At 56.1% G+C, this 21,400-nt stretch overlaps 3 protein-coding genes across 5 annotated transcripts in view; 1 reads left to right on the forward strand and 2 right to left on the reverse strand.

Annotated features, from left to right (window-relative positions):
- Window positions 1–980: 980 nt before the first annotated feature.
- TIMM29 (translocase of inner mitochondrial membrane 29) lies at window positions 981–2,464 on the reverse strand. Its single transcript, XM_003941791.3, has 2 exons — window positions 2,283–2,464; window positions 981–2,206 (listed from the first exon to the last, which is right to left on the reverse strand). The coding sequence occupies exons 1-2, from the start codon at window positions 2,374–2,376 to the stop codon at window positions 1,518–1,520; spliced, it is 783 nt and encodes a 260-aa protein (XP_003941840.1). The 5' UTR covers window positions 2,377–2,464; the 3' UTR covers window positions 981–1,517.
- Window positions 2,465–2,530: 66 nt separating this feature from the next.
- YIPF2 (Yip1 domain family member 2) lies at window positions 2,531–9,345 on the forward strand. The gene is made up of 10 exons (XM_074384622.1): window positions 2,531–2,608; window positions 2,752–2,812; window positions 3,237–3,397; window positions 3,487–3,576; window positions 4,373–4,460; window positions 6,078–6,194; window positions 6,268–6,434; window positions 6,516–6,698; window positions 6,783–6,918; window positions 7,017–9,345. The coding sequence occupies exons 2-9, from the start codon at window positions 2,782–2,784 to the stop codon at window positions 6,897–6,899; spliced, it is 954 nt and encodes a 317-aa protein (XP_074240723.1). The 5' UTR covers window positions 2,531–2,608; window positions 2,752–2,781; the 3' UTR covers window positions 6,900–6,918; window positions 7,017–9,345.
- CARM1 (coactivator associated arginine methyltransferase 1) overlaps window positions 7,115–21,400 on the reverse strand; it is a 57,965-nt gene continuing 43,679 nt past the window's right edge. For 2 of the 3 annotated variants that reach the window (XM_039466204.2, XM_074384621.1), the window contains exons 5-16: window positions 19,530–19,640; window positions 17,486–17,663; window positions 15,127–15,217; window positions 14,846–14,927; window positions 10,489–10,574; window positions 10,203–10,292; window positions 9,595–9,732; window positions 9,427–9,516; window positions 9,231–9,343; window positions 9,055–9,132; window positions 8,740–8,808; window positions 7,115–8,570 (exon numbers count right to left, since the gene is read on the reverse strand). In XM_039466204.2, coding sequence (XP_039322138.1) covers window positions 8,428–8,570; window positions 8,740–8,808; window positions 9,055–9,132; window positions 9,231–9,343; window positions 9,427–9,516; window positions 9,595–9,732; window positions 10,203–10,292; window positions 10,489–10,574; window positions 14,846–14,927; window positions 15,127–15,217; window positions 17,486–17,663; window positions 19,530–19,640 — 1,269 coding nt within the window. In that variant the 3' untranslated portion in view covers window positions 7,115–8,427. The remainder of the gene's footprint in view (window positions 8,571–8,739; window positions 8,809–9,054; window positions 9,133–9,230; window positions 9,344–9,426; window positions 9,517–9,594; window positions 9,733–10,202; window positions 10,293–10,488; window positions 10,575–14,845; window positions 14,928–15,126; window positions 15,218–17,485; window positions 17,664–19,529; window positions 19,641–21,400) is intronic. The other variant, XM_039466205.2, reaches the window with a different exon arrangement.

The following is a 21,400-nucleotide window of genomic DNA, read 5'->3' on the forward strand; positions in this document are numbered from 1 at the left end:
GCCTGGATAACATAGCAATACCTCATCTCTACTCAAAATAAGAATAGACTAGGCACGATGGCTCATACCTGTAATTCCAGCACTTTGAGAGACTGAGGCTTTTTTTTTTTTTTTTTTTTTTGAGACGGAGTTTCGCTCTTGTTACCCGGGCTGGAGTGTAATGGCACGATCTCGGCTCACCGCAACCTCCGTCTCCTGGGTTCAGGCAATTCTCCTGCCTCAGCCTCCTGAGTAGCTGGGATTACAGGCACGTGCCACCATGCCCAGCTATATTTTTTGTATTTTTAGTAGAGGCGGGGTTTCACCATGTTGACCGGGATGGTCTCGATCTCTTGACCTCGTGATCCACCCACCTCGGCCTCCCAAAGTGCTGGGATTACAGCCTTGAGCCACCGAGCCCGGCCTGAGACTGAGGCATTTTAATGCCTTTGGTATATGTACGTATTTTTGTAGAGACGGGGTTTCACCATGTTGCCCAGCCTGCCGTTGAACTCCTAGGCTCAATTTATCCGGCTGCTTCACCCTTCCAAGTATTTTAGTTTTTGAGAAAGGTCTCACTGTATTACCTAAACTGGTTCTGAACTCCTGATCTCAAGCAATCCTCCTACCTCAGCCTCCCAAAGAGCTAACATTTTGATAATATTACTTATCAAAATGAAAGGCCAGGTGTGATGGATCACACCTGTAATCCCAGAACTTTGGGAGGGCGAGGCAGGCATTCACCTGCCTCACCACAGGTCAGGAGTTCAAGACCAGCCTGGCCAACATGGTAAAACCCTGTGTCTATTAAAAATACAATAGTTAGCTGGGTATGTTGGCACACATCTGAAATTCTAGCTACTCAGGGGGCTGAGGCAGAAGAATCGCTTGAACCGGGGAGACGGAGGTTGCAGTGAGCCAAGACTGTGCCACTGTGCTCCAGCCTGGGAGACGGAGAGAGACCCTGTCTGTATAAATAAACAAATACAAGAGGCAGTAAGTAATATAATAAAAACATTTCAACTCAAATTTTATTAGGTTAATTTTCTTTTTTTTTTGTAGCGTCGGAGTCTTGTTACGTTACTCGGACTGCTCTCAAACTCCCGGCCTCAAGCGATCCTCTTGCATCAGTTTGCAAACTGCTGGGATTACAGACGTGCACCACCAAACCAGGCCACAACTCAAAAATCTAAATGGTTTTAGGAGAGTTTGCAAGTCACCTGACCAGTACGGTACCTCCCTGAGGAGGGACTCTGAGGCCCAATGAAAAAGACTTATAAAAGGCTCAGGACCAGCTCTGGCAGTGATGAACATGGGTCAAATCATTCTGCTGTCCCAACTCCTGGACCAAGGTGGCTTTCAATTAGCTTCAGCTGATAAAGAACGACGATGGAGGGGCAGAAAGGCTCCCCGAACCTGAGCAAACCCAGTGAGAAAACACTTTCCACATCATCTGTCTCGGTCGTTACGGAGTTGAGGCTCACCACAACTGCACCACCCAGGCAAGCAGTTTGCCAAGACTCGGGGGCCTCAGGATTTCATCTCGGGGCCTCCGACTCTATCAGCGAGCGCGCCTGGCTCAGGGCGAGCCTATCCTTCTTCTCCTTCTGCAAGACCTGCTCCTCCCACAGCGCCTGGTCCACCTGATCGTCGGTGAGCACGACAGGCTGGTACTTCTCATGGAAAAGCCGCTCGTTGGTCTCGGAATGCAGCTGGTGGGTCCCGACCACCCGCAAATGCGCCGGCAGGTGCAGAAATTCGTCGTCGTTGATGTCGCAGTCGCGCATCCGGGCCCCCAGCACCCACCAGCGGCCCACGAAGCCCACGTCCAGGATCCGGCCGGGGAAGTCGGTCCAGCGGGGCTGCAGATAGCGACAGCGCGCCTGGTAGAGGCTGGCCTGGGCGTCGAAGGGCGCCTCGTACACCAGCGAACAGAGCCCCAGGTTCACGTGGCGCAGCCGGCCACGGCCCCGAAGCCAGAGCAGCCGCTGCACGAAGGCTTCGGACTCGCGGTTGCGCGTGGCGGGCGCCAGCAGCAGGAGGGTCCCCGACGCCTCCAGCAACGCCTCCTCGAAGGCACCCTCGCCCGGCGCCAACGTGCAGCAGGCCGCCGCGCCGCCCAGCAGCCCCACATACACGGCCGCGCGCCCCGGCCGGGCACGAGCCTCCGCCGCCGCGTCCCTGCAGGCCTCGGCGTAGTCTCGGAGCAGCGCGCGAGCCCAGGAGCCTGAGGGAAGAGGAGCGCGATCAGAGTGATCCGGCGGCGGCGGACTCCCACCCTACGGCCTTCCGCCGCTACTCACCCAGCCGCGCCCACACTCCGGGCTTCGCAGCTACAGCGACGCCCACCTCTGCGCGGCGCCGGGACCAAAGTCGCCTCAGAGCTGCCGCGGCCATCCCCTTCTGGCTTGGGGGTCCGCGCTCCGGGAAGAAGCTCCCGATACCCGAAGAACCCAGCAGTCTCTCCTGCGCAAGCGCCAACTTTACCGGAAGTGGCTTCCCAACGGGAGAGTATAGGAAGAGGACCGGCGCCGGATGTTGCTGTCGTGTCGGAGTTGGGTCTCTCTGACTGGCAGGCAGGCCGCGCAGGCGCAGAGAGTCCCAGCCACGCCGACCCAGGTGGCTTCAGGTGAGGGGGGCGGGGCGCACCTTTGGAGACTGGGCTACGAGTTCAAGCCTCCGTGGGTGCCGTTGGCCGCCAGGTAGGGCTGGGGGCCGAGGGACCGGCTCGGGGGCACGGGGGAAGCGGACCTGATCGGCCTGTGCCCTTAGCGAGGGATGCGGAGACGCCCCTGAACGACCATGGCAGCGGCCGACGAGCTGACCTTTCACGGTGAGTGCGGCCCCGACATAGCGGGATGTCCTACTCCCGCGCCCCTCGCCAGTACCTCCCCACCCATGCGGCTTCCAGCTTCTCTAACCCGAATCCCAGGCGGCTGTGAACTCTGACTCAGGAGTGAGACCCATCCCTGACTCGAACCCCGCTCCCGCCGTGAACTCAGACCTCAAACCCGAGCCTCTAGTCCCCAGACCCTGACCTCATCCCAGGGCCAATCCTAACTTGCAGTTCCACGTTAGGAGGAAGGGAACAGGTGTCCTCCGGATGCCTCCAAGCTGAGGAAGTTGGGCCCCCGCCTTGGGGGTGATGAGTGGCCCAGCAGAGCCTTCGCCCACAGAGGAGCATCGGCTTGGCTTGGGCCCAGTCGAATTCTTTCCACCCCCCCAAAGTGCGTGTGTCCCATATCCCCCCTCCACAGAATTCGAGGAGGCCACTAATCTTCTGGCTGAGACTCCTGATGCAGCCACCACCAGCAGAAGCAATCAGCCAACCTCACAGGGGCATGTGGCTGTGGCTATGGGCTCAGGTGACAGCTATGGAGCCGAGGATGAGGTGGAGGAAGAGAGTGACAAGGCTTCGGTGAGTCCCTGTCCTGCCTCCTGCCTCCGTGCAGCCTGCTGCTGACCCAGGCTGTTGGGGCAGGCGCTGAGTGTCCGTGCTGTGTGTAGCTCCTGCAGGAGAAGCAGCAGCAGCAGCAGCAGCCCGGATTCTGGACCTTCAGCTACTATCAGAGCTTCTTTGACGTGGATACCTCACAGGTCGGGCCCCGGGGAGGCAGGTGGGATGGGGCTCAGGGTGCTGGTGAAGGAACCAGGGTGCCCTGGAAGGGTTACGGTGGCACTGGTTATGGATCAGGACTGTGGGAACACAATCTGGTGGGTTAGAGGAAGGCCTCCTGGAGAAGGTGAGGAATTGGCTGAGACCTAAAGGAGAAGGCAGGCAGAGTGGAGGGGAGAGAAGTATGTTTCAGGCACAGGGAACAGCATATGCAGAAGACCAAAGGTGGGCCAGGTGAGTGACTCACGCCTGTAATCCCACTAGCACTTTGGGAGGCTGACATGGGTGGAACACCTGAGCTCAGGAGTTTAAGACAGGCCTGGCCTACATGGTGAAACCCCATCTCTACTAAAAAGACAAAAATTAGCCAGATGCAGTAACAGGTGCCTGTAATCCTAACACTTTGGGATGCTGAGGTGGGCGGATCACTTGAGGTCAGGAGCTTGTGACCAGCATGGTCAACATGGTAAACCCCATGGTAAAAATACAAAAATTAGCCAGGCATGGTGGTACACGCCTGTAGTCCCAGCTACTTGGGAGGCTGAGGCATGAGAATTGCTTCAACCCAGGAGGCAGAGGTTGTAGTGAGCCAAGATTGTGCCACTGCGCTCCAGCCTGGAAGAGTGTGAGATTCCATCTCAAAAAGTAAAAGAGGGAAGGGCTAAGCTCTTTCAGGTGGGGCATGGAGAGAGGAGGGTGGAGGTCAGCAGGGAAGGAGCCTCTCAGGATGAGAATCTCCTGGCAGGCCTTCATCCTTGACCTCAGCCTTGCCCCCAGGTCCTAGACCGGATCAAAGGTTCACTGCTGCCCCGGCCCGGCCACAACTTTGTGCGGCACTATCTGCGGAATCAGCCGGATCTGTATGGTGAGTGAGGTCATGCATTTGGTTCCTTTCATCGATCACTCCACAAGTATGGCCTGAGTTGCAGACCCCAGTGTGCAGCTGAGGACAAATGAGTCACTCAGAGAGTGTGACTTACCTTCTGTTCAGGGAGACGGGGACATGGACTGCAGAGGGTAGTGGGTAGAGAGCAGCAGAGTGGAGAGGAGGAACGGCCTTGCTGTTTTGCAGGGTGTGGCAGGGCAGGTCTCCCTGAGGAAGGTGAGGAAATGAGCCTTGCTGGCAATGGGAGGGATGGGGGAGACCTAGGAAAAGATGGTTCCAGAAAGGGCATGAGCTCCATGGCAGGAACTTGCATGAACTGCAGGGCGGCATTGCCACTGGAGCGAGTGAGCTGCAGGAAAGGGATGGATCACACAGGCCTCCCATGCTGTGGCGAGAAGGGATCTTGTTCTGTCACCCAGGCTGGAGCGCAGTGATGTGATCTCGGCTCACTGCAATCTTCACCTCCCGGGTTCAAGCCGTTCTCCTGCCTCAGCCTCCTGAGTAGCTGGGATTACAGGCACGCACCAGAGTTTCACCATGTTGGCCAGGCTGGTCTCAAACTCCTGACCTCAGGTGATCCGCCCGCCTTGGCTTCCCTAAGTGCTGGGATTACAGGCGTGAGCCACTGCACCTGGCTGAGAAGGAATCTTAGTTACATGTTCTCGGGTCCCTCTCACCATCATGGGGAGTGAGGGCAGAAGCCAGGAGATTGGGGTGCAGGCGGCTACATGGTGGGGACTGTGGATGTAGAGAGTGGTGCTGGATTCTGGAACATGCTGTGGAAGTAGAAGCAACTGGCTTTGCCGCTAGACAGGTGGGGGTGGGGGGAGTGGGAGGGTAGGAGCCGAGGCAGGCTTCAGGGATGTCTGCCTGGACTACAGGATGGATGGAGTTGCCACTTATCCAGGGACCAGCTGGGCAGTGAGGGCAGAGGGCAAGGGCGGTGGGTGAAGCTGGAGATGCCCACCTGGGAGCTTGAACTGGAGACTGCAGTTCTCAGGGCAGAGCCTCAGGCTCTAGAGCAGGCGTCCCCAAACTTTTTACACAGGGGGCCAGTTCACTGTCCCTCAGACCGCTGGAGGGCTGCCACATACTGTGCTCCTCTCACTGACCACCAATGAAAGAGGTGCCCCTTCCTGAAGTGTGGCAGCGGGCCGGATAAATGGCCTCAGGGGGCTGCATGCGGCCCACGGGCCGTAGTTTGGGGACGCCTGCTCTAGAGGAGGCACAAGGTCCTGGGCTTGGAGGAGGTCACACCAGGAGTGAACAAAGACATGGAAGGGGTCGAGGACTGGGCCCAGCTGCTTCCCATGGCTGACGGGGTCAGAGAGTCAAAGAGGAGGTGACAGGGATTGAGGAACTGACACCAATGAGGTGAGACACAGGCCAACGGTGTGCAGTCCTGAGTGTTTCCGGGAGGGGACAGGCTGAGAGCTGGCACAGGGCTTAGCTACTGGGAGGCCCCCGGTGACCTGCTGAGTCAGACAGGGTGCTTAGGAAGAAGCTGGGGTCTCGGCATACTTGAGTCAGGATACATCTGTCTGGTTGTCCTGGGAGCACATGATCCGGAACCCTGACTGTGCCCCGTGCCCCCAGGGCCCTTCTGGATCTGCGCCACGCTGGCCTTCGTCCTAGCCGTCACCGGCAACCTGACACTGGTGCTGGCCCAGAGGAGGGACCCCTCCATCCATTACAGCCCCCAATTCCACAAGGGTAAGCAGGCGGGCAGGCCCAATGCCTGGCAGGGCCCCAGGAGACAGGGGGTGACTGCTTGCCTTGCCCCCAGTGACCGTGGCAGGTATCAGCATCTACTGCTATGCGTGGCTGGTGCCGCTGGCCCTGTGGGGCTTCCTGCGGTGGCGCAAGGGTGTCCGGGAGCGCGTGGGGCCCTACACCTTCCTGGAGACTGTGTGCGTCTACGGCTACTCCCTCTTTGTCTTCATCCCCATGGTGGTGAGTGTGGCCCAGTGTGCAGTGGGTGGTGGCTGTGTGGGCCCCCCTGGCATGGTCACCTGCCGCTTGTGTTACTCCCAGGTCCTGTGGCTCATCCCTGTGCCTTGGCTGCAGTGGCTCTTTGGGGCACTGGCTCTGGGCCTGTCGGCTGCGGGGCTGGTATTCACCCTGTGGCCCGTGGTCCGTGAGGACACCAGGCTGGTGGCTGCAGCGCTGCTGTCTACAGTTGTGCTGCTCCATGCCCTCTTGGCCATGGGCTGTAAGGTACGGGGCTGGGGTGTCACGGGTAGGCTGAGGGGCTGGGGCGGGTCGGCTGGCCCTGCCTCTAACCCCAGGGATCTCGTGCAGTTGTACTTCTTCCAGTCGCTGCCTCCGGAGCATGTGGCTCCTCCACATCAAGCCGCATCTCTGCCCACAAACATCCCACTGTCCCCTACCCTGCCTCGGTCCATGGCTCCCTCCTAGGAAGGCCCGGGTCCCACAGGTAAGGGACTGTTCCCAGCTGGGCTGTGGGGGTTGCCCTTCCACCCCCCGTGAAGGCGAGGGGTCCCGGGGCCATTCTCAGGCAGTTCTCTCTTTTAGGCAGTACCTAAGTGGACCAACCCCTCTGCCTGTCCTGCCCCCAGACAGTGACTGAACGCTCCCCTGACACCTTGAGATGACTCTGCTACTTTCCAGACTTTTCTTACAAAGCAAACACTTTTATTTTCTATGCAAAGGTGATTCAGAGAATTTATATAAAGGCGGGCGAAGGGCAGCCGATCAGGGAGCTTTGGGACAGGGCCGGGGCCCCAATATCCCCTGGGGCTGCCTGCTTTCCCCCCTATGGCTCTCCTGGCACAGGAGGGAGAGCCAAGGGGGCACCCTAGCCTGGACAGTGCCCACTCTGCCTGGGCGCACACACGGCGGGCCTGAGCTCCAGCATCTGAACTTGGGGCTGTGAGAAACAGGGGAGCAGAAGAAGAAACTGCCTGTGCTGCAACACATTTCCTCGTTTATTTTTTCTTTTTTGGAGGGAGAGGTCCCTGCAAGGCCCCTTCCCAGGCAGGGGAGGGACGGAAATGCAGTAGTAGGGACTGGAGCGTCTACTAAGACGGAGGGGAGATACTCAGGCCTAATGGTAGCTACAAGGAAAGAGGACACCTTCCATGACACATCCTTGAGGTGTCTATGTCTGCCCCAAGTGGCTGGCGGTGGCTTTCCCTCCAGGCCCAGGGCCTGCAGCCACCTGCTCTAACTCTGGGTGGGGGGCGTGGGGGAGACTTGCAGGGGCTCAGGGACAGGACAGCAGCAAGAGGCAGGGGCCGAGGACGGAGGCCTTCCCAACAGCGGGGTGGGTTGTACATTCAAGTGTGAGGTGAACCCTTTGGTGGGGATGGGGCCCCTGAAGCCTCAGCGGGGCCACCCCTCCCCGCGATGCCTCTGAGTCTGGGGAGAGGGGCTGCTGGCTCGGCCCGGCCGGCCTGGCTTCTCAGAGGGTCTGTGGATTGACACTGGTTCTTTTCATAAAAAAATAAAATTAAAAAAAGCAGCATGTCACGTCCGTTGTGACCGAGGCCTGGTCGTCGAAGGGAGGCCCTGGTTGGCCAGGCCACCTTCCCACTGGAGTCAGACAAGGGTACAGATGCCGAGGGACCTGGCAGGCAAGGTGGGGCAGCCTGGGCTGGGTGGCAGCTGCTCGCTCCCCGCAGCCAGTTCCAGCAGATGACAAGCCCAGGTCGGGGTGGAGCGGGCAGGAAGGGGGACGAGGGCTCCCACAACATGATCTTGTGTAAAATATGGCAGCGACACGCGCTCAGGGCTGGGAGGTGGAGGTCGGGGTAAGGGTGGGGATGGCGGCAACGTCGTGTAAAAAAGTGTCCCAGTTCCCATAGCAAAGAGGGCTGTGACTGGGTGTTCGGGCTTCTCCAGTACAAGGGGGAAAGCCGCCCGGCGGGGGGCGGGTGGGAACATCATTTGGTTTCCTGGTGCTGTCAGTCCTCGGGGCAGGCCCCTAGCTCCCGTAGTGCATGGTGTTGGTCGGGATGGACATGGGCGACGCCATGGAGATGGCAGGGCCGCCCATGGTGAACTGGCTGTTGACTGCATAGTGGGCACTCGAGCCACTACCACCGCTGCCCTGGGCGCCGGAGGACCCTGTGGGGAGGGCAGTGGCACTGAGGGGCTGCCCTGGCCTGCCCAGCCCCCAGGCAGAGTCAGAGAGAGAGAAAGGGTAGGCGAAAGGGCAGGTGGGCGGCCAGACAGAAGATGGCGCCTCACACGCTAGCTCGGCCCCCACGGGCCCTGCCCCTGCCACCCGCATTACCTTGGACAATCCCTGTGCTCATTATGGAGCCCATCCGGGAGTGCGTGTGATTGACAATCCCCGTGTTGGCTGCGCAGCAAGAGGGAGGAAAGAAGGAAGGGAGACGGCGTCACCGTCCCCAGCCACCCAGCCTATGCGCAGTGGTGGGCTGCAGAGCGAGGCAGAGAGGATGGAGGGCCTCGGCCGAGAGCCCCCAGGAAGAGGAAAAGGCGAAAGGACCAAGCACAGGCCGACCTGGTCGCCAGAGGCCCCTCCCGGCCCCCTGGCAGTCCTGGGCACGACTCCCTGCTGCCCCTGCCCCTGGGGAACACTCACCTAAAGGAATCAGGTTGTTGTGGCCCACGCTGGAGCCGCCGGCGATAACACTGCTCAGGTCGTAGGCGGTCGGCATCCCTGTGCCCAGAGAGGGAGACGTCAGGGCTGGGGGCAGAGAGGCCAGGCCTGTGGGCGGCCTCCCGGGTTAGCTAGGCGTCGGGGCGGACCCTCCTCACCTGCCACGGCCATCCCGCTGCTGAGGTTGTAGGTGCTGCCCGTGTTCCACATGTTTTCAGAGGGAGATGTGTAGTGGGAGCCGGGTGGGGGCGAGGGCGTCGTGCCCGTGTATCTGTGGCAGAGACTGAGCTATGGGCAGGGGCAAGGGGGCTGCAGGCCTGGGGCACCCCCGTTGCAGGCTGGGGCTCCTCTTACCTAAAGAAAGGGTTTTTCAGATCCAGGAGGTTACTGGATTTGGAGCCAGTCTGGTCAACCTGTGCCACAATACTGATGTCGTAGCTCTGTCTGCAGAGAGGGTGCGGGCAGCGGCATGAGCGGCGGGCAGATGGACCCCTACCCCTTGGCCCCAGGCAGCAGTCGCACCTTTTGTTGGCAATAAGCAGACATGTCCCTGAGAGCGTGTCCCCTGCCTTGGCGAACAGTGGTGACTGGAACAGGCACCGCACCTGGTACCAGTGGGTCAGGGGCTCTGTCGGGGCTGTGGACAGCCACACAGTCATTCTGTGGAGCAGGAACAGGCACGGACTTGAGTGGGCCAGCACCACCACTGGGGCCACCACCCTGTATGCCTTGAGCCCTCCCTGGGCACCTGCCCCCTCTGTCAGGGACCGCTGGGACCCTGGAGCAGAGACAGGCTAGCCACCCGACAGTCCCAGACACATACATGAGCACGCACACATGTGCATACGAGAGACCCCCCAGCCACGAGATGCCTACTTACCATGACATGTGCCAAGAGACGGACACAGGCCTATGAGGGACAGACACTGGGAACGTGGGGGACACACACACACACACACCCCCCGCACCCAGTCTCTTGCTCTGAGATAGGCTCTCACTCCCACTGGAAGGGATGGTGGAACCTGGAGCCACGTTTCACCCTCCTAGCCCCCACCAGGTCATAGGTGCAGGAAGCCCTGGGTGGGGCGGGGCGGGGGGCAGCACGGGCTGCTCTGCTCTGCAGCACTCACATGGAGCCGATGAAAGCAACGTCAAACCAGAAAGCCAGGCCGTGGACCAGCCCTGAATGCAGCATGTGGAATTTGAATGGGATTTCTATCCTGGAAGGCAAAGGGCAGTGGCTGCTGGGGAAGCCAGGCAGGCGCTGCCGAGAGAGAAGAGGGGGTGCCAGGTGCAGAGGCCTGGGGGCCCCGCCCACCACCTGCCCTGGGACGGCAGGATGCTGGCAGGAACCAGGGGTGGCGCTGACCTTCGGCCTGAGCCAGACCTGGGAGGATGGAGTGTGGGCGCCGGTACCTGTGCAAATCTCCTTCTTTGGCTTCTAAGAAGTTCACTGTGTACTTGACGGACTTGGCCATCAGGATCCGGATGTCAAAAGTGTCCTGGAAGAGACCACAGGTGTGACCATCTTGCACCAGGGTCAGCGTGGAAGAAGAGCCCTGCCCCTTACCCCAGGTCTGGCCACCGCCTCTAGGCTATGCAGCTAAAACTAGCTTGTCCTTCTCAGACACACTGCGAGGAGGGTAAACTGGCACACCACCACCGACGACAATTAGGTGGCAGCTCTCAAAATCACAAGTGTTCATTCACATACAAGATTTGGCACCACAGGAATTTAGCTTTCAGATTCATGAACACATCAACAAACTTACATGGGTAATTACAGACTGTCTGTGGCAGTGACACACTGGAAACCATCTAATTAAACCAATGATGGCCCACCCATCAAAGACCATGCAGATGTGAGAAAGAATGAAGAGGCTCTTTATGAACAGGTGGGGAAAGATCTCCAAGCTAAATCATTAAGCAAGTTAACAAAGCAAGTTAAATAACTAATTGCTACCAGGTGTAGTGGTGTGTATCTAACTCCAGCTACTCAGGAGGCTGAGGCAGGATGATCGCTTAAGCCCAAGAGTGTGACTCAAACCTGGGAAACATAGGGAGACCCCGTCTCTTAAAAAAAAACAACACTGGTGATGATGTCCACTCCAAGCGATGTTTATATCTGACTAATGCACCTGCTGTGAACTATGTGAACCAAATAAAATACAAAGAAAAGAATATGGCCAGGCGCAGTGGCTCACACCTATAATCCCAGCACTCTGGGAGGCCGAGACGGGTGGATCACGAGGTCAAGAGATCGATACCATCCTGGTCAACATGGAGAAACCCTGTCTCTACTAAAAATACAAAAATTAGCTGGGCATGGTGGTGCACGCCTGTAGTCCCAGCTACTCGGGAGGCTGAGGCAGGAGAATTGCTTGAATCTAGGAGGCGGAGGTTGCGGTGAGCCGAGATCGCGCCATTGCACTCCAGCGTGGGTAACAAGAGCGAAACTCCATCTCAAAAAAAAAAAAAAAAAAAAAAGAATAAACCAGTTGTTGGAAGCACCAAGGACCAACCAGAGCAGAGCAGCCAGGACTTTGGGGATCAGGCTTCTGGAAAGGAAGGAAATGCCCTTTCTGGCCTCTGCCTTTTTCCCATGGGGAGGGCAAAAATGGCCACCTCGATGTTTTAGCAGCTTCCCTGGGTGGGAAAGCAAAATGGGAGCTCATGGTTATCAAGGCAGCTCAGACTCAAGGGGCTGCAATGTCAAAGCAAAGGGAAGTATGTGCAGGAGGGAGAGGTGGGCGGTACACACTCAGTGCACCTGTGAAATTGGCCAACTCCTGCGCTTTGAGGGGGGCGGGGCCTCAGAGGATAAGGCAGCGGAAGGCTGCTAGCAAGAGACTCAAGGCCAGGCGTGGTGGCTTATGCCCGTAATCCCAGCCTTTTGGAAGGCCGATGAGGGGGCGGATCATCTGAGGTCAGGAGTTCAAGACTAGCCTGGGTAACATAGTGAGAGCCCATGTCTACAAAAAATAAAATTAGCTGGGCATGGTGGTGCACTCCTGTAGTTCCAGCTACTTGGGAGGCTGAGGCAGGAGGATCACTTGCATCTGGGAGGTCAAGGCTGCAGTAAGCCATGGCGTGATTGAGCCATTACACTCCAGCCTGGGCAATAGAGTGAGACCCTGGTTCAAAAAAGATACCAAAAAAAGCTAAGGGGAGGTTCAGAAGCATATTGGTGATGAGGCTAACCACTGGACTTGCATTAAGATTACTGAAGGCAGTAGGCCGGGCGCGGTGGCTTATGCCTGTAATCCCAACACTTTGGGAGGCCGAGGCAGGTGGATCACAAGGTCAGGAGTTTGAGACCAGCCTGGCCAAAATTGTGAAACCACAACTCTACTAAAAATACAAAAATTTGCCAGGCATGGTAGCAGGTGCCTGTAGTCCCAGCTATATAGGAGGCTGAGGCAGAAGAATCACTTGAACAGGGGAGGCAGAGGTTGCAGTAAGCTGAGATTGCGCCATTGCACTCCAATCTGGGCAAAAGAGCGAGACTCCGTCTCAAAAAAAAAAACCAAAAAAAAAAAACTAGTATGTACAAAATAATAGTTTAAAAGAAAAGAAAAATTTCATAAAGAACTGCCTGGGCACAGTGGCTCACACCTATAATCCCAGCACTTTGGGAGGCCAAGGCGGACAGATCACCTGAGGTCGGGAGTTTAAGACCAGCCTGGTCAACATACTAGAGATGGTGAAACTGCACTCTAGCCTCGGCAACAGCGAACAAAGGAAGACTCTGTCTAAAAAAAAAAAAAAAAAATGCTGGCTGTATGGTTCACCTGTAATCCCAGCACTTTGGGAGGCCAAGGCAGGCAGATCACCTGAGGTCGGGAGTTTGAGACCATCCTGACCAACATGGAGAAACCTTGTCTCTTCAAAACACACACACACACACACACAGCCATTGCAGCTCAATCACTATCAGAAAAAAAAATAGATTTTAAGGCAAGAAGGCAAGAGGTAAATCTTTACTAGATAGATCTAGAGATAAAAAGACTTTTTTTTTTTTTTTTTTTTTGAGACAGAGTTTTGCTCTTGTTACCCAGGCTGGAGTGCAATGGTGCAGTCTTGGCTCACTGCAACCTCCACCTCCTGGGTTCAGGCAATTCTCCTGCCTCAGCCTCCTGAGTAGCTGGGATTACAGGCATGCGCCACCATGCCCAGCTAATTCTTTGTATTTTTAGTAGAGATGGGGTTTCACCATGTTGACCAGGATGGTCTCGATCTCTTGACCTCGTGATCCACACACCTTGGCCTCCCAAAGTGATGGGATTACAGGCGTGAGCCCCTGAAGACTTTTTCTTTTATCTCTAGTACAGTACTAGAGATACTTTACTAGAGATACGAGACATTTCATAATGACAAAAGTATCAATCCAACACCCTAAACCTATAGTACACCTGATAATATAATACAAAGTACATAAAGCAAAAACTATCAAAATGGAAAAATCAGTACATCTATATTCAATGATAGGATAAATAGAAAAAAAATCAGTAATGATAAAAGCAAAAACTATCAAAATGGAAAAATCAGTACATCTATATTCAATGATAGGAGAAATAGAAAAAAAAATCAGTAATGATAAAAAAAGATATGACCAATGTGAAGAAGAGGTGGCCTAACTGGTGTTGATGTAACACTGTACTCAGCAGATGATTACCGGATTTTCCAAAGGCAGACAACATTAACCAAAAGGGACCATATCCTGGACTTACAACAACTCTGGACAAGTTTCAAAGGAATGAAATCATACAGTGTATGTTCTTTGAGCAAAGAGAAATCAGGACAGAGCAGTATGTTGATTATGCTATATTTTGTGAGGAAAAAGGTTAAATAATACATGTATTTTGTGTGTGTATGTTTAGCAGTAATACCTCTGGAAAGATAAGAAACACTGTTTGCTTATAGAAAACTGAACTGTGCAGCTGGGACAGAGGTAGGGAAGCTTTTCTCTTCTATACGCTTTTGATTTTTTCTTTTTCGTCAACTTGAGTATCACAGGATTTTTTTTCCTTTTGAATTCTAAACCATGGATCTTGTATCAAAAATCTCAAGTAAAATAAATCAATAAATCACATCAGCTCACCAAAGATAAATTCATCTAGTAACGGTTATTTATTTTTATTATTTATTAATTAATTAATTTTTTTTTTTTTTGAGACAGAGTTTTGCTCTTTTTTTTTTTTTTGAGACAGAGTTTCGCTCTTGTTACCCAGGCTGGAGTGCAAAGGCGCGATCTCGGCTCACCGCAACCTCCACCTCCTGGGTTGAGGCAATTCTCCTGCCTCAGCCTCCTGAGTAGCTGGGATTACAGGCGTGCGCCACCATGCCCAGCTAATTTTTTGTATTTTTAGTAGAGACGGGGTTTCACCATGTTGACCAGGATGGTCTCGATCTCTTGACCTCGTGATCCACCCGCCTCGGCCTCCCAAAGTGCTGGGATTACAGGCTTGAGCCACCGCGCCCGGCTATTTTAATTTTTAAACAGCAATGAGGTCTCTGTGTTGCCCAGGCTGGTCTTGAACTCCTGGGCCTATGTGACCCTCCTGCCTTGGCCTCATCTAATGGTCTGCATGTATTGCATGTCTGTATGCTAAGTATCTATATACATTGACTTTTTGCCCCCAAATCTCTGTGAGAGAGCTCTGTTCAGGGCAGAGGAGAGGGCTCAGAGAGGGGCAGTCGCTTCCCTAGGGGTGCACAGCTGCAGAGCAATGCCATGTGATAACTGCAGTGGGGCCCTGGAGGCCCTACTCACCACCACAGGCTGCCGGAAATACTCATCCACTGCAGCGCCTCGGAGGGCTGATAGGTCCACTCCGTGGAAGGATGGCTGGTACCTGTAGACAAGCCCCACCCCCACAGCAAGGTCAGTGCTGCAGAAGAGGCAGGTGGGATAGCCCTGTCTTCTCCCCCAGTCAGCCCTCATCTAGCCCAAGTCTTTCAGAAAAAGAGGAGTGGGGGCCCCGTGGGGAGCTGGGGGTTGTCCCTGAGAAGGCAGGCTGTGGGGCCCAGGCAGGATACCCAGGGCACACTCACCAGAAGTTGGCCTTGGTGAACTGCTCCATGTAGAGCTGTTCATCCGTGAAGGGTGCAAGGTGGACGTCACCAATGGTAGGGAACATGTTTCCTGGGAGTGCGGGCAGGGAGGGGTGCTGGCATCAGGTGACACATCCCACACTGCCTGGTCGAGCTTCCAAAGGACCCCAAGACCCCCAACTTTGGGTGTTCCCGGCCTCTTATTCGTTTGATCCTACACTTCTGCACAGCGGCACCCTGTGCCTATTCTGATGAGTGTTTCATCGCCACTGCAGGTACTGACTCCAGCTGAGACTGGGAGGCCAGTGGCTCATCTTTATGTCCCATTACTAGACTTGGGAGGTATGAAGGGATCTGTCAAGGCCTCACAGAGAAGTGAGCAGTGCCCAGGAGCCTGGGATGCGGCCAGGTGCTGCCTCTCAGGCCTTGCCGTCCGTGCACATGTACAGCCAGGAAAGCAAAGCAAAGTTGCTCTGGACAGAGGGAGGGTGGGCCCCACGCCACGCCAATGCCACTGGGGGCCTCAGATGAGACCGAGAGCTGGGTGGGGGAAGCTGCATAGACACCACAGGGACTGCTGAGGTTCTGGCACAGGCACCTGGCTGGCAGGGTGAGCCTCTTGGCCTCCCTGGTCTGGGCACACAGCCTGAGAGGGAAGGGCAGGGCCTCCCTCTGTGACTCAAGGGTAGATGCATGAGTCAGGGCCAGCGGCAGGGAGGGCCAGGGCCCCACAGCCCTGCCTCTCCCGAGGAGCACCTGGCCTCCAGATGTGAGCCCCCCAGGCCTTGCAAGCTGGTGGGGGAGGCCCTGAGGTACCAGTGGGACGCTTCCTCCTCCTTATGCCACCAGGCTGAACCTGAGGCAGAAGATGCTGGATTGAGGAGGGAGATGTACATGCTTCGGCCTGTGCCTTGGGGGACCTGGGGGCACCATGGAAAGTGACCCAGCCCAGAAGGCACCGCTGGCTCCTGCTGGTCAGGAGGCATGTGACTTGAGGAGGGGGGGCTGCCTTTTAACCCCCTGGAAGTGCTTCCTGAGCTGGACAGGAGCCCGCTCAGCCTCCTGCTTCCTTGAAAGCAGGCTGCTGGGCCAGGGGAGGCTCGTGCAGCTGCCGATTTGGCCACACCCCTGTATCCCATCAGGAGGGGCCCCCTCTGCTGGGGCTGTCCCTACCCCCAACCCCACCATCAGGGCTGAAGGGGAGAAGGGTGGAGCCCACAGCCCCTGGAGCAGCCTTGCCTCCCACACTCACACTGGAGACATGGGACACAGCTGGGGGAAGCCACCTCCCACCTCCAGGAGCAGAGCCAGGCAGGACTCCAGGGCCTGGATCCAGGGAGGGCCAGAGGACATGAGTGGGAACTTCCTCCAGCCCCTGCCTGCACAGGCCCCACCAGCCTGCTGCTGCCCATGCTCCATTCCACAGCTGCTACCCTGGCTGGGGACCCCTGTTCTCCACGCACAGCTGCTTGCCTGTACAGAAATGCTCAGACACGCATGTACGCAGCGTAAGAGCCACAGACACACGCCTCAGGTGTCAGGGCTGCACAGACCTCTGAGACAGATGGGCAGATAAAAAGAGTCACACAGGCAAGGCACAGTGACTCATGCCTATAATGCCAACAGTTTGGGAGGCCAAGGTGAGCAGATCACGAGGTCAAGAGTTCATGACCAGCCTGACCAACATGGTGAAACCCCATCTCTACTAAAAATACAAAACTTAGCTGGGTGTGGTGGCACATGCCTGTAATCCCAGATACTTGGGAGGCTGAGGTACCAGAATCGCTTGAACCCGGGAGGCGGAGGTTACAGTGAGCCAAGATCCCGCCCCTGCACTCCAGCCTGGGTGACAAGAGCGAAACTCCATCTCAAAAAAAGAAACAGACACCCAGTGACCAGAGGCACAGATGGAAGGTGATGGATGGGCTCGACGCACAGCTACCTCATCCCTCACACACGTACACGTGCATCCACACCCCTTCATTTGTACACATACTTGCCCCCTTCACCTCCCAGACTCTGAGAGCAGGGCTTGTTAGGGAACTGCTGACCACAGAACCTGTCCCAATCCCCACTCCCAGCCAGAGGCTGTCCCGCAGGAGCAGAAGATGGGAGGGCAGAGGTGCCAGGAGCTCCTCCAGACCCTGTCTGGGTGGGTGGGCAGCTGGGTGTCTGGCCATGTTTGGGGCCCGGGGCTCCAGAAGGCACAGCTGGCAGGAGTGGGGTTGGGGTGGGAGTAGGGGAAAGGCCTAGGCTTCCCAGCACCCTAGGCCACTGACAGCAAGCAGGGAGCTGAAGCACTGAAGGCCTGGCTCAGTGGCTCCACCGAGGGGCCCCGCCTATGTCCCCCGATGCTCACCGCTGGGCTTCAGATACTTCTTGGCGTGGAGGTAGCTCTCCAGCATGCGCTCGTTGAAGAGCATGTAGCCCATAGGCTCCGAGATGATGATGTCCACCTGCTCGGGGAGCGACACCTCCTCCACCTTGCCCGGGATGACCACGATGCGGTCCGTCAGGTTGTTACTCTTCACCAAGACCTGCAGGCAGGCGGGGCCACATGGGCTTCCCTGTGCCTTCCTGCCGCGGGGCCCTCCCCAGTCCTCCTCTCAAGGGACAGCCTCCTTCCGCACATGGACATGGAGTCCCCCTCTGCCTCCTTCGCTGGGGCCCCAACCATGGCTGCCATTGGCCCAGCCTGTTAGGAGCTCACTGTGGGCCAGGTGCGGTGGCTCACACCTGTAATCCCAGCACTTTGGGAGGCCGAGGGAGGAGGACTGCCTGAGCTCAGGAGTTGGAGACCAGCCTGGCCAACATGGTGAAACCCCCGCTCTACTAAAAATACAAAAATAACTTTTTTTTTTTTTTTTTTTTTGAGATGGAGTTTCGCTCTTGTTACCCAGGCTGGAGTGCAATGGCGCGATCTCGGCTCACCGCAACCTCCGCCTCCTGGGTTCAGGCAATTCTCCTGCCTCAGCCTCCTAAGTAGCTGGGATTACAGGCACACGCCACCACGCCCAGCTAGTTTTTTGTATTTTTAGTAGAGACGGGGTTTCACCATGTTGACCAGGATGATCTCGATCTCTCGACCTTGTGATCCACCCGCCTCGGCCTCCCAAAGTGCTGGGATTACAGGCTTGAGCCACCGCGCCCGGCAAAAATAACTTTTTTTTGAGACAGATTATCACTCTGTTCCCCAGGCTGGAGGTTGTGACACCATCTTGGCTCACTGTAACCTCTGCCTGCCAGGTTCTAGTGATTCTCCCACCTTAGCCTCCCAAGTAGCTGGGACTACAGGTGCCTTCCACCATACCCGGCTAATTCCTTGCATTTTTAGTAGAGATAGAGTTTCACCATCCAGGCTGGTCTCAACCTCAAGTGATCCGCTGACCTCAGCCTCCAAAGTGCGAGCCACCGCACCCAGCCTAAAGATACAAAACTTGGCAGGTTTCAGTGGTGGACGCCTGTGGTCCCAGCTACTCAGGAAGCTAAGGCAGGAGAATTGCTCGAACCAGGGAGGTGCAGGTTGTCATCAGCCAGGATTGCACCACTCCACTCAAGCCTTTGCAACAGAGTGAGACTCCAAAAAAAAAAAATAGAGTTTACTGTGACCCTAGCCCTGTCTCAGGGCCCTCCTCTACTGCGGCCTCCTAGGTCCCCCACCCTGTGTCGACAACTGCAGGTGGCCACAGAGAGGAGGATGAGCTGACATCACAACTGCCAGCAAAGCTAAAACTGGAAGCACCCCCAACCCTGTGATTCCAGGGCTAGGATGTGTCCTACAGATACAACCACACATGGGAGAGGGGCTCAGGACAGCAGTGTTGGCCATGTGAAGACCTGGAACGAGTCTGAGTGTCACTATGGGTGCAATGCAGCTAAAGCAACAGTGGCCCAACTGGGCATGGGGGTGCTCTGCGGCTGTAAGACAGAGCCAAGGTTGGCCCCTCCATAACCCCAGTGACCCCAGATCCAGGGGAGAGGCAGAGCAGGGAGAAGGTGCAGCCTCTGCTGGTGCGAGAGGATGCTTGCATCTATGGCCACAGAGGAGCTCTGCTCAGAGTTCGTGGCCCCTCTCTCAGGATGCGGCTAAGGGGTGAGAGCTAGGGGCAAGGAGAGCATGCTATTTGCTCTTTTTTAGCTTTTACATTTTGAACCTTGTTAGTGAAGGTTTCAGTGCAAAAAAGAGAAAGACAGGAGATGACATGTGCCCCTGACTGCTGGTCATGAGGGGAATCATCTCAGGCCCCGAAGCCCTCCCCACAATGACTGTTTTGGGGACAACAAAGAGAGTGACACACAGAAGGAACGTTTCCCAGCCCTCTTGGTCCCAGGCTTCTCTAGGCTGGGGCTGGCATGGCACTCGGGTGAGGAGGCGGCTAGGCGGGCACCGGCGGGACACCGACCTCGGCATGCTGGGCCATGGTGCTGGCCTCCACCGCGTAGATTTTCCGGGCTCCAGCTTGGGCGGCGAAAAATGACAGGATCCCCGAGCCACAGCCAACGTCAAGAACGATCTGAGGAAGGAGTGGAAGGTAAGAGAGAGACACGGGAGGTGAGGATGACTGGGAGGTGACAGTGATCATAAGAGATGTACATGTCATGAGGTGTCAACACCTGGGTCTGTCTTCACTCTCAACGTCTGCACTTCATGGGCTCTGGGTCAAAATGAAGGGACAACTAAAAATGAGCCATGGGCCAGGCCTCTGGGAGGAGAAGCCTTGGGGAAGCTTCCACTTTGCCCCCAACCCTGTGGCCTGCAGGCCTCTGGATCGTCTGGGGCGAGAGGCACGGGCCTCCCCTGGAAGCTCACTGGCAGCTGAGAATCATCTTTCCGGGGCCTCCATAGTTCTTGCATGGAGGAAAGGGGCCTGGGTGTTGGTGGCAGCATCCCCCAGCTCCATGCTGACTCGCGCCTGGAGAAGCAGCCCCTGTCTTGGCTGGGGCCAGTGAGCTGGGCCGGCTAGGCTCCCCGCAGGGATACTGGCCCCCGTGATGGTCACTCATGGCAGAGTCCAGGCCAGGGTCTGGAAGAACACCACACATTCTGGATTTGTAGGATTGCTTCCACATGAGTAGACCAAGGGCAGACATTCCTGGTGGTGACAGGCATGAGCTTTCAAAGGACAAATGCTCTGGGTGTGGTGAGTGCCTACAGGGGAAGCTGGCGTCAGGTGGGAAGGCCTCGGGGTACTGCTCAGAGCTCCAGATGAACTAGGAAATGGATCTCCATCCTCGGGGAGTGAGAAGGGACTCTGCCAACGGAGGACACCCTTCCCAGACCCCAGTGGCCTGGCCAGGAGGAGGCTCAGAATGTCCCGGCCAGAGCAGACACTCCTGTGTCAGGACAACTCCTCTCCAGGGCCCAGGGCCCAGCATTCTCTTGGACAGTCATCAATGCTAGGGAGGCAAGACCCAGGCACTGGATGAGACAGCTCCAAGCAGATCCACGAGGAGAGAGCCCCAAAATACTCGGAGGAAAAAAACAAGCTCCTATTTGATTCAAAAGAGAAAACAGGCTGGGTGCGGTGGCTCACACCTGTAATCCCAAACTTTGGGAAGCTGAGGTGGACAAATTGCTTGAGGCCAGAAGTTCGAGACCAGCCTGGGCAACATGGCAAAACCCCATCTCTACTAAAAATACAAAAATTAGCTGGGCGTGGTGGGGCACAAATGTAATCCCAGCTACTCTGGTGGCTGAGGCACAAGAATTGCTTGAATCCAGGAGGTGGAGGCTACAGTGAGCTGAGATTGTGTCACTGCACTCCAGCCGGAGTGACAGAGCGGGAATCTGTCCCCTAAAAACAAAAAAAGAAAACAAAAACTCTGGCTGGCAGGGCATGGTGGCTCATGCCTGTAATCCCAGCACTTTGGGAGGCTGAGGCAGGTGGATCACGAGGTCAAGAGATAGAGAGCATCCTGGCCAACAATGGTGAAACTCTATCAAAAATACAAAAATTAGCTGTGCGTGGTGGCACGAACCTGTAGTCCCAGCTACTCAAGAGGCTGAGGCAAAAGAATCACTTGAACTTGGGAGGCGGAAGTTGCAATGAGCCGAGATGGCATCACTGCACTCCAGCCTAGGCAACAGAACGAGACTCCATCTCAGAAAAAAAAAAAAAAAAAAGTTGGGGGAGACACTAAAAACTCTGGGTGACAGGATGAGAAAGGAATACATTTCTACCTTTATTTATTTATTTATTTTGAGATGGAGTCTTGCTCTGTTGCCCAGGTTAGAGTGGAGTGGCTCGATCTCGGATCACTGCAACCTCCACCT

Source organism: Saimiri boliviensis, chromosome 14 (assembly GCF_048565385.1).
Source record: "Saimiri boliviensis isolate mSaiBol1 chromosome 14, mSaiBol1.pri, whole genome shotgun sequence".
Classification (NCBI taxonomy): Eukaryota; Metazoa; Chordata; class Mammalia; order Primates; family Cebidae; genus Saimiri; species Saimiri boliviensis.

Bases quoted from the DNA above. Each gene is read 5' to 3' on its own strand.
- TIMM29 (XM_003941791.3), bottom strand. From the start codon at position 2,376: ATGGCCGCGGCAGCTCTGAGGCGACTTTGGTCCCGGCGCCGCGCAGAG. The intron at 2,207-2,282 runs GTGAGTAGCGGC...CTCTTCCCTCAG, and splicing joins CGGAGTGTGGGCGCGGCTGG to GCTCCTGGGCTCGCGCGCTG.
- YIPF2 (XM_074384622.1), top strand. From the start codon at position 2,782: ATGGCAGCGGCCGACGAGCTGACCTTTCACG. The intron at 4,461-6,077 runs GTGAGTGAGGTC...CCGTGCCCCCAG, and splicing joins GAATCAGCCGGATCTGTATG to GGCCCTTCTGGATCTGCGCC. The intron at 6,699-6,782 runs GTACGGGGCTGG...GATCTCGTGCAG, and splicing joins TCTTGGCCATGGGCTGTAAG to TTGTACTTCTTCCAGTCGCT.